Genomic DNA, 12,103 nt, shown 5'->3' with positions numbered 1-12,103 from the left:
TGGAAACTGAAACAGCTTCCGTAACTGATGAGTTCTGCTAATGGAAGATAGGGGTTTTTGCTTATTGGAGCCTCTGGGAAAAGGGAGACAAAAAGAAAAGAAAGGTGCTCTACAGATGGAGATGTCCTTTAGGAGTTCTGAAAAGCAGGTTTCAGTTGGCTGATGGGAGCTGGTGAGAGTGGAGGTCTGTCCCTTGAAGGCTGATGTGTGTATCTGTGAGTGGGGTCGATTTGGACTTAGGGACAAAACCAAAACCTCTGTGGTCTACAGCATCTAGGTTTTGCTGCCAAAGAAAAGCCTCTGCCTTTTTTTTAAAACTCCTGAATTCACAGATCCTAACTGCCTGGACTTGATTCTAAGCTAAGGCCCCACACATCTGGTATAAGCTTCCAGCCTCAGTGGGAGCCGGGAGCTGAACTGAAAGCTGGCGTGGCTGGCTTGTAAAGAGCTCAGGCCCTCTGACCTCTGAGCATCAGGCCGCCTCTCTGCGGTGCATCACGGCTGCTCGGCTGGACTGTCTGGGTCTGCTACAAAAGCCCACAGGAAAGGACTTGATCTTTGATGGGACCGTCCAAAATCAAGCTGCAGATAGAGCTTGTATGGTTCCAATACAGAGCCTGACTTACATTCTTAACTTGTGGCTAGAGCTGCAAGCTGCAACTGGGGAAAAGGGACATTACACCAACAGTGACTTCCGATCACTCTGGACTGGCTGAGTCAACTCCGACCCCCTCCGGAGCATGTCTAGCAAAGGTCAACTCCCTGGGCTGTTTGAGACGACGGACTGATGTCTGACTTTGCCTCCCTCACTCTTTCCAGCTGCGGCACACGCCTTAGTGCAATCTGATCAGCCAATGCAGCTGTCCTCAGAAAGGGACTGGTCTTTTCTAGGCTGGTCACTGGGGAAGTGATGTTCACGGGGTGAAAGGGGTGGGTGGTTATATAAAACCATTTTTATTTTTTAGGAAATTCAGGAGTTTGGTCCTGACCAATCCGTGCACGTGGTATTTTTCTGGTTCGGCTGTATAAAGGAGGTTTTTTTTTTGTAACGCCGTGTGGCATGTAGGATCTTCCCCGACCAGGGATCGAACCCAAGTCCCCTGTGATGGAAGGGTGGTGTCTTAACCACTGGACCCCCAGGGAAGTCCTTAAAAGGGTTTTCCTATGAAGATGTTGTGCCACCTCTTTCCCACAGCCCCTCCAGACGGCAGGTCAGGATGAGAGCAGGGGATGGCCGGGAAACATAGAATGATGACTGCCGAATGGAAGCACGGATTTTGTAACCGCCAAGGAAAGCGAGCAGAGGCCCTGCACCCAGAGAGGCACGGGGGGCGGGGAGGGGTTATGATCCTTGTTTTTCGAAGCTGTTTTGGAAGTGTCTTCCTCTTCATGAAGGAACACCCCCTGGGCCCCTCTACAAGCCTGTTGAGAGCGCTGTGAATTCAGACTCGGAGCCTACGATTACACCTGGCAGGGCTGCTGAGCGGCAGAGGGGCTGACCCAGGCGCTGTACTTTCCAGGCAGAAGACCTCCGATGTCGACCACACTCGTGAGGTGGACCCATTGTCGTCACAGACAACAAAACTCTAGGGGACTGGCTGGCAGTCCCTGGGAAACCAAGCACTGACCTTGAATGACTTGGGTTGGATCAGGAACCCTAGGACGAGATACCTGTGGTGGGCAGCTGCATCATTAGCTGGTTCAGTCGCTCAGTCGTACCCGACTGTTCGCAACCCTTGGACCGCAGCACGCCAGGCCTCCCTGTCCATCATACTGCTAATTAATATCTTGCTCTGGGTGCCCAGCAATCATAAACTGATTTTGGGGCATGCCTGGGACTCCCTGGCAATTCCTTCTGGTACTGGATGGACTCCTGGATGTGCGCCCTATCACGACACTGCCTCAGCCCTAGAAGGCTTTCAAGCCAGCTTCAACTTCCTGGCCAGACTTGTACTGGGCCTGAATTCATGCTGGGGGTGGTGCTGAGTTGCCCAGTCACGTCTAACTCTTTTGCGATCCCATGGACTGTGGCCTGCCAGGCTTCTCTGTCCATGGGATTTTCCAGGCAAGAATACTGGCAACTCCTGGTTGCCATTTCCTTCTCTACAGAATCTTTCCCAGGGATCAAACTTGTGTCTCCTACATTGGCAGGTGGATTCTTAACCACTGGGCCGCCAGGAAACTGATGCCTAGAGTCAGGTAAAAAAGGCTGATGTAGAAACTTGAGGAGGATGCTAACCTGCCTTTCCAAGGCAGACCTTTATGACGAATGGGATTTCTCAGTTGGCTAAGACATGTTAAAGAACACAGCTGAAATGAATACTGCAGGGGGGTCTCCTCATCCGTGCTGTCTGGGTCATACTGATAATAATTTTGCTGCACAGACAACCTGGCCAGTGACCAAGGGGGTCTTTGGGGACATAGAGAAGAGTGAGCGCAGCAGGCCTGAAGTTCTGTCCTTGAAAAGGCCTGTTTAACAGGCCGGCCCTTGGCTTGTGTCTGGGAACTTAAGATCATGGAAGGGTTCCCACCACCCTAACAGTTACCAGTGACTCAGCCCAGCTGAATAAACAACATGGCTCATGCTGAACGCCTGCTTTCCTTCTGGCTGTGTGCGAGGCACGGAGCACTTATGTGACCAGACCCCACAGAAACTCCGGGTTCTGAGCCTCTAACGGGCTTCCCTGACACTTCACACATGTGGTCACAACTTCTTGCCAGGGAATTAACCACGTCCCATGTGACTCCCCTGGGGGAGGACCCCTGCAACCTGTGTCTGGCTTCCCCAGACTCACTCTGTGCACCATTCCCTTTGCTGATTTTGCTTTGTATTCTTTTTCTGTAATAAATCACAGCTGAAGATATGACTATATGCTGAGTCCTGCTGAGTCTCTCCAGAGAATCATCGAGCCCAGGGGTGTAGTCTTAGGGACTCCTGACAGCTGGGAATTAAGTGTGAAAGGTTCAACATGCAGCAGAAGGCGAGTGTGACTGGAGTCACATGAGTGACAGAGATGAGGTCAGACAGGAGGGGCTTGATCATTTAAAGCCTTGTTTGGATTTCATTCTCAACGTGGCGGGAAGCCACTGGCGGCTTGTGAACAGGAAGGAGGACCAGTCTGGCTGCTGTTAGATAACTAGCCTCCGGGGAAAGGGTGCAAACAGGGGCACTGGATAGGAATTCCTTTCACACAAGAGACTCTTAGCTACCTCAGGAACTGCTTTGGAAAAGAGAAGCCTAAGTCTGGCTTTCAAGATGAGCAGAAATGTGACACATGGATCTGGGTGAGGAGGTGAGCAAGGTATCCCAAGCGGTGGGGCGAGTTTGTACAAAGGCCCAGAGGCACAAGCCTCTGAAGAAGGATGATGGGTTTAGTCTCCTTGGAAAAAGGCATATGGAGGGGAAGGTTCGGGAGATGAAGCCACGGAAGGTGGCGGCCATGCGCACAGAGAGGCTATGTCAGTCACCCTGGGGAGCAAGGACTTCATTTCACAGGTGAATGGGAGCTAATGGGAGTTGTAGACAGGGAAGTGACAGGATCACATTTGGGTTTTAGGAAGATCAGTATGGCAGAGACACGGACGAGAGGCTGACAGAGGAAGCAAGTCTAGAAGTTAGCTGTCATATAACCCAGTTCTAACGCAACTGTGACTGCACACACCAAGTCATGCAGACACAACGCATGTTTCACGTACATACGTAAGTCCTCTCACGTACTGAGAACACATGAAAACGAATGAAAAGAAAAAAACAATTACTGAAAAACTGAACAATCTAAATGTTTAAAAAGTTCCTGCTATGACCACACACAGCATTACTGAAGTGATTTTTAAAACACATCATGCTACAAATCACTAGTAAAATATACACTAAGAACAAAAAGAACCTCAACGAAATCTTAAAGCTACATTCAGCGATCTTACTGTTAGTGGTATGGTTGCCATTGTTATTTTGAAATGATATATCCTTTGTTTGTTTGTCTGACTGAAGTAAGGTAACATCCATGTTGTTAGGTACCAGCACCAGGGCAAAGAGACCCCAACATAAAAACAAAGAAGCAAAGATCCTGACGGGTAGAAAGGACTAGCGGCAGCCCTGAAATCCATTCTCTCCTTTCACTGTCAGAGAAACAGAGAGACAGAGGGGTGGGATCAAACCATCTAAGAAACACGCCAAGAGGCCTTCCGGTTACCACCGGGAGAGTCCCTACTTGTGCACTGCTTTAGCTGGCTGGAGCTGGTTTATGCAGACTGCTCACTGTGCACCCAGGATATCAGTATTTACCAGGCATGACTTCCTAGAAAACACCACGCAAGTCATGCAATTATCAGGGAATACCCTGGAGACTTTTGATAACTGAAATAGCTCCCTATTGTGGGGCTGACACTCCACATGCATCGGTCAAAGCTGTCCTAAGTTAAAATCGTGTGTTAAAGTCAGCCAGGGCGCATCTTAAATGCGGCAAGACAGGACCTGGGAGCGGCTCTGGCGGCCTCAGACCTGTGACCTGTGTCTTGTGACAGATCTTTGAACACATTAGTCAAGTTGGACATTAGGTAGGATCTTGGATTCTTGTGAAATCAATTTGTCAGTCTGACCCTTTGTTATCTCACCTGTAATATTCAATCTGAACTGGAAAAAAATCAATATGAATGTTATATTTCCTAACTCTTTGACCAAAAAAAAAGTCTATTAGTAATGATAACGCAGCTGCAATGCATATCCTTGGTGTCTAGATTATACTCTCCAAAATAAATACAATTTCCCACTAAAAGGAGGGCTGAGATTCATTTTTAGGTCAGGAAACATATAAGATGAATTTGGGACATCTTGTCCCGCCTAAAAAGAAAAAAAAAAAAAGTTTAAAAGTTACCTACAATTAGTCAAAAAAGCACAAAGGAATAAACTTAAAGGGACTCTCAACAGCCAAAAATGGAAAAATGTAAACAACAAAAAAGAATGATTACAAAAGAGTAATGCACAGATATATAAAACCCATGGATTTCTAATGATGCTCAAAAGCAAAGCAAAACAAACAGAAATGAAAACATATTCACAGGTCTCTTTTGCAGGTTGGTAGGGTACCAAATCATTATTTGAAAATATTTCAGGGGAAAGAATCAAGCATTTTATCCTACTATATGGACTGTATTTCTGGGTAACCAAATAGTTGATGAGAAGAGTTCTTCTTTATGAAAGAATCCCAGATAACAAATGCACAAGGAATAAGTTAGAAAGTCATATTTTGCAACTCCCACTGAAAAAGATGGATCCATACAAAGAATGAAATGGTTCTCAAAACTTCTGGGCGAAAGGTCAGTGAGGAACTTTCCAATGGCTAGATCAGGCTGACAACGCCCAACCGTACTGACCAATCCCTAGAAGTGGGACAAATACTACATACCTCCCAGGTAATGCAATGGGAAGTATACAACACTGTCTATGAATATTATCAATTAAAAAACAGTTTCACAGTGACAAGAGAACAGACTCCATATGATTGCAATACCTTTAGACCATGAAATTTTTGCACTGTGTTTTATGTCCCTGGATATGTTCCAGTGTCTCCTAGTTTATAGTATACGGGAACTTGAATAGAATTTGTATCCTACTGTTGTGTGAAATTATAAAAATCTTAATTATGTTGAATTGGTTCATGGCGCTTTTCAGGTCTATAATATCCATCTACTTTTCTGTATATTTATTGGTATTTTTTGAGTTTTATATTGAAATTTCAACTAAAAATTCTCAATTTATCTACTGAAAAAATTGTGGAACTATACGTAACTTTGTTCTGTATTTTCTAAGTCTCCTGTAAATATGTAATCATACTTTCATAATTTAAAAAATAAAAAAGATTCTAGATAAAAAATAATAAATTAAAAAACTGACTTCAAGGATATAATATAAAACACATTGAGTATAGTTAACAATATTGTATATCTGTAAGTTGCTGAGAGTAGATCTTGAAAGTTTTCTTCACAAGAAAAAGAATTGTAACTGTGTGGTAATGGATGTTAATTAAATTTGTGGTAGTCATTTCATAATATAAACATATATTAAATCACACCAAAAAAAGACAAAATCTACCCAAGCCTTTGGACTGAACTTCTAGTTCACAGACTAGACAGCAGATAGTGGAACAAGTTCAATTACGTTACAAGAATATGACCCACTAGATCTAGAATGTGAGAAGTCCTGGAGCACAAAGGACATTCTTTCTTTAACAAATAAAATAGCACCTGAAAACAGGGAGGGAGGATTGTTACAGAGTAAGAGAAACCTAATATCTCAGTGTGGATACTGACTGAAAGAAACCAATTCCAAGAAGACACTGGAAACGACTGGGAAAACAGAACAGAATCTGGGTACTGGGTGATAGGAATGGGAACAATAGCTAACCTTGTGAGTGTTTTAATACCTGCATTTTTTGTTTCATTGAACAAAAAAATTCTTACTTTTAGAGATGTTTACACAGGTAAAACAACGTGGAATTTGCTTAATACTCCAGGAGGAAAAAAGAGCAAGTGCGTATGGAGTAGCAAAGATGAAGCAAGTACAAGGGCACCGATGGCGGCTGAAGCCGGGCGACGGTGGGCACACCGGGGTCATTACGCTCTCTACTTCTGCACTTGTTTGGAAGTCTCCCGGATAAAAAAAAGGCATGAAAATAAATATTTGGCAAAAACTTAAAAATGGTAATACACATCTGACTGAGGGACAGGAAAAGGAGTGGTTTCAAAGGAAATAAAGAGACTTATTTTTCTGCAGAACTTAGCAATTTGACAAAAATGTCTTAAAATTTTATATTTTACTTTCAAGGTTTACTTTTAACAACTAACTCTAAGGCAACTTCCAAAGATACATTAAAAAAATACTGTTATGGTACATTTAAATGAAAAAATATTTATAGGCATTAACCATCAAATTGTAAAAGAATATTAAATAATATGGGGAAATGTTCAAGATTAACTGTTATGTGCAAATGCAGGCTGTCAAACAGTATATACATTCTGAACCAATTTAGTCTTCTTAAAACCAAACATCTAGAAAAAAGCCTGAAAGAGTCTCCATTATGTTAACAGCTGTTACTTCTAATTGATGGGATTAAGGTACTTTTAATTTTTAAACAGTGGTTTCTCTTTTTGTATATTTGCAATAAATTATATTTTTAAAAGGTCAAATCTGGATCAGTTCTCGAGACTGCCTACTAACAGAATAAGCGGGAATGGTGGTGATCTTTGAAATGATAAATGACAGAAGGGTGGTGGGACAGGGCAGCAAAGACACATTAATAATTAATTTTTAGAAGAACAGGAATTTAGCACACTGTATTGTGAGAAAGAGCAAGTCGTAAATTTAAAAATTACAGTGTCAAGAAAGTGAAAATTAGAATTGGATTAAAGTCTTTATGTAGGCTTCAACTGGAGAGGGATAAACACCTAAATCAAATTATCCAGGATGACTGAAAAGATTACTGCAGTGAAAATCCTAACAGTTCTGAAAGTAACCAAAGCAGCACTTAAGACAACCCTCCCTGTCTGAGTTCCTATTCTGTGTGCCGCTCTGATGCATTATTACATACCGGACTCCTGAACATTAATATAACACAACAGCAATACTGACGATCAAATTCAGCTTATGTAACACACTCTGTAAAATTATACTCTACACATTATATGTGATGAACAATCAGTAAAACAGGACTTCTGTACCTTCTACGCTAGCTTTAAAATTCCAGCTGCCTCCTCGCTAAATCAGACAAAAGCAAACAAAACGTCCAGACTACCTGGTGTCCGTACTTTCGTCGGCTCTTCATAGTCCTTGTTTTCTGGGTTTGGAGATTCTAGAAAGCTGATTTCTTCTGCGATGCTTTCCCCTTCTTGGCTTCTGAGGTTGTCTTCCTCTTCTTGAGGAGGTGATTCCAATTCAGATTCTTCTGAATCAAGGAATATCTGACCAGCGATTACTCTGCCTGCTGGGCTGTGGTTCTCTACCGACTCATCTGACGGCACAGAAGTCTGAGAATATGAAGTATTTTTAGTTACCAATAGTAATAAGACTCCCTCCAATCTAATCTGACCATTACTTTCACTAATTCAGACACAGCTCCTTCAGCTCCTTGAACGTGTCCTACTTGCTTGCCTCTACAGACTCTGCTATCTGCCTATCACGTGCCCTCATCACCTGCCTAAACCTGACTGTACGTATTTCAACTGGGATGTTACTTCCCCCCAAGAAGCCTTCCTTAAATCCCCTAAGTCTTGGTTATGGTCTTCCCCTCCTTGCTCCCAGTGTATCTCATACTCCCCGTAGGACAGCCCTGTACTGCAGCTTCCTGCTTCTTACCCGCATCCCTCCTAGTCTAGAGATCAGGGATCATAAGTGATTGGTCTCTTTGAATAGGCAATCATCAACCTCATTCATTCAACCAATCAATTTAAGTGCATTAATAGATTTTGTTTTTAAAGAACTTATATAAGTGGAAACAATGACAGAGATTAAATCTTCGAATTAAAAAACTGAAAAAAAAGAATAAAATCAATCTCTCATTAGGCAGTAAAATGTAACTGCCTTAAGGCTCTTCAACGCACAGACACACACACCACATTTAAGTTGAAATTAAACCTGGTAACCAACACTCTTAATAGAAATATTTATTATTCTCTAGGGGCTTCCCAGGTAGCTCAGTGGTAAAGAATCCACCTGCCAATGCAGAAGCCGCAGGAGATGCGGGTTTGATCCCAGGGTCGGGAAGATCCTCTGGAGGAGGAAATGACAACCCCCTCCAGTATTCTGGCCAGAAAATTCCATGGACAGATGAGCCTGGCAAACTACCGTCCATGGGGGTCACAAAGAGTCAGATGTGACTGAGTGACTGAACATTCCAACAGGTCAGTGATTTCCATCCCACCACCCTCCAGCCCCCAGAAGAATTAGTACTGATGCTAGCTATCTTTTTCTTTTTGAAATCCAATCCTGTTGCTCAAAAGATGCAGATTTCATATCCTTTCTAAGATACATAATTCATGCTTTTAAATTGGGCATCAAACACTGGTCAATGCAAATCTGAGTACACACCTTGGAATCTATGGATTCATCCTGGTTGCCTTCTTCATCTGTAAAGAAATTTTAAGACAATTTAGTTGTCTTTCTTGTTTGGTAATCACAGGTATTATTAAGTGAAAGCAGTTGATAAGTATAATAAATAATGATCAGACACTAGATAATCTAGAATTATCTAAAAATTTGTTGTATGCAACAACTGTTCAGAAAAAACTAAGTGAAAGGAAAAAGGGGTGTTGGGGGTATTTCTTCCTCTTTATCCAGGAAGGACAGTAGCTTCATCTGTTAGACAGGAAGACCGAGAACATCACCACCAAAACCAGATATTTCTTCAGACACCATCCAGTTCTTCTGTATACAGTTAGTCCACTACTGAGAATGAGTTACTAAATTTAGAAAATAGAGTCCTAATTGTGTGGTTTGGGATTCCACTCCTTCTTTTCCTCTGCTCAGAATCTGGAGTTACTGTAGCTTATTGTAGTGATAACTAGCATTTTATTATTCACTAAGACTACTAAAGATGGACATTAAGAATGATTAGCAGAGTTGCCAAAGATAGTTAGGATTTGTGTTTGACTTCACTGAAGATATAACCAGATATGTGAACTGAGAACATCACACTATCATGTATCCACTCACGTGAGATCTACTTATTAGGAAATCAATAGCCTATATCACATTACCAATAAATCCAATCACTACTTGTATCTTTCTTCCAAATTTATATTAGCTGTTTTGGCTTTGTCAGATTACATTAAGATTACTTCTGTTATTCTCTCTGGATTTCTCTGTTGTTACCTCTATTCTAGCTGCCTGTTATTCTTTTTACTGCCTTATATAAACACATTCAGCAACCCAAATGGCCATTCGCAAATATTTGATCTTTGTATGCCAGTTAAAAAAACAAGTGTCAGATATCTTTAAATTTCCTTCTTACTCACTTCAGTATTGCCAGCTCCTTAAGTTATGTGAGAAATTAACCATAGGCAAAAATGTTAAATTTCCTTCTTACTCACTTCAGTATTGCCAGCTCCTTAAGTTATGTGAGAAATTAACCATAGGCAAAAATGTTATAAACTATGTGATTTTTACTAGAAAATGTGGTGTTATGGTTGCCATTTACCTTTACTTCATATGATTATACCTAACTATTATTGGTAACTTGTAACTCTTCAAAGTACAGCAAAAACATGTTTTGGAGTTTGTGTTAGCAAAGCACTGAACTAAACTTTTAAGAAGTATAACCAACTCATTATGTACCAAATACTCAACTCTGTTTCAGGTTTTGTTTCCTTTGACTATTTCAGAAATCGGTCTACTGGTGAGGTTCTGCCACATATAGAAGTGCTATGAATTCAAAGAAAAATGATAGTTATTTTCACATTCACTACTTTTAGATTACCTTCCAAATATTTTTTTCTGGTGGGTGGGGAAAAGAAGAGTACAACATATATCAGTCCCATAGGGCCTATAACATTTAGGTTTATAGGCAGTGATGTCAATTAATAAACAGTCACTCTTCAGGCTCACTTCTTCACAAGTATTACCCAAAGCCCAAGTTCTAACATATGGTTCAAAGTCCATTCTCAGCAAATCTTTGCATAAAGGAAAAAAATTCACCTCTAATACACAACTACATTGTATATGTGAATGTATCTAATTAGTCATAAACATTAACTAGTTAATGTATCAAGGGCAGACATTAAATGTGAAATGTATAGGGTATACACCCAAATTCTGAAACTTGCTATTAGTCAGAACTCTAAAATCATTAACCACCCAGCTGAGTACCCTGCCACAACAGGTCACGTATGTAGCTAATAGGTAAATAATATAGATGCCTATAAATAAATTATAAAAAATGTACATTTGAGACACTACAAGCTGTTAGGCATCAGAGTAGCAGGATATGTTTTTGAGCTCCCAGAGACATGGGAACTTGTGACATCAGGGTTATTTCATACGAATTGCATCATGCTTCTCCTTCTTTTCTCTTTTAACAAACCAGGAATATATATTCAGGTTACTGGCAAATTAAAAAAATTCTCAATTACTAAACTGGGAAAGCCTACTCCAGATGGTAATCTGAAAGCATCAGCTATTTTCTTTTTCAAACTGATATGTCCATTCACATAATACTTTTTCAGTAAGTTTCTCATAACCTAGAAACTTATGATAGGCAGTCAGGTAAGGATGAAAAATACTGAAGTTATGTATAAATAAAAAGAATACAGTAGTGCTTTGATCAGATTACATTATCAAGCAAGAAGAAAAATGCAAAAAGGATACAGTGAAGAGTTAAGGACTTCTCACTAAACAGTACTGTATCCAAATATCATGGTTTACATTACTCTGGTAATCATACCCCTTGCTTTGAAAAAGACCAATTTTCAGTTTTATAATATGAGTTAACACAACTGCAGAATATCAAGGATCATCTTTCAAGGGAAAGTGGTCACTACAAACTCATCTTCTAACTTGTCATGTAGATTAAACAGAGACGGATACACTTTTAAACACAGAAAGTCTGGAAAGTTTAGTGAAAAGAGACCAGACAGCCTGTTTTCAGATTTGCCACTGAAATCTGTGCAGATCCTAGGATACTGCTGATTCTTAACTACTCCAAATCCAAGGCCTGGACAATTAGGCTCAAAACCTGGCTTCATGGCATGTCAATGTTACACACGTGGTTCAATATGGCAAGCTTGCTCAGCCTTCTTATCCTCAAGCGTCAAAGGGAAGAATATCACCTGCCCTGTTGACTCTCAATAAAGTTTTAAGGAACAAAAGAAGAGTGAAAGGAAACATATTTTGCAATCTGAAATATATGGTGTAACTATTACCTGAAATACCTAGCGTTGGACCATATTCACAAGACTCCATAATATTATTTGGCATTTAAAAAAAAAACAAAACAGAAATGAACAGTAAATCATTTTAACCAATAAGCCACTTCCTGTCAAAAACACGACAACATGTGAGAAGTTAAAGCATGTTTCATTATAACCTGGAGAAAACAAAGGAGAAATATCTTTT

At 40.9% G+C, this 12,103-nt stretch overlaps 1 protein-coding gene across 1 annotated transcript in view; it reads right to left on the bottom strand.

Moving 5' to 3' along the window:
* Nucleotides 1-12,103, bottom strand: part of SEL1L (SEL1L adaptor subunit of ERAD E3 ubiquitin ligase) — a 57,960-nt gene that overhangs the window by 43,495 nt on the left and 2,362 nt on the right. Inside the window, exons 2-3 of the mRNA XM_043919207.1 lie at nt 9,083-9,120; nt 7,791-8,022 (exon numbers count right to left, since the gene is read on the bottom strand). Coding sequence (XP_043775142.1) covers nt 7,791-8,022; nt 9,083-9,120 — 270 coding nt within the window. The remainder of the gene's footprint in view (nt 1-7,790; nt 8,023-9,082; nt 9,121-12,103) is intronic.

The sequence above is a fragment of the Cervus elaphus genome, chromosome 12 (assembly GCF_910594005.1).
Source record: "Cervus elaphus chromosome 12, mCerEla1.1, whole genome shotgun sequence".
Lineage (NCBI taxonomy): Eukaryota > Metazoa > Chordata > Mammalia > Artiodactyla > Cervidae > Cervus > Cervus elaphus.
This window is presented reverse-complemented; position numbering and strand designations above follow the sequence as displayed.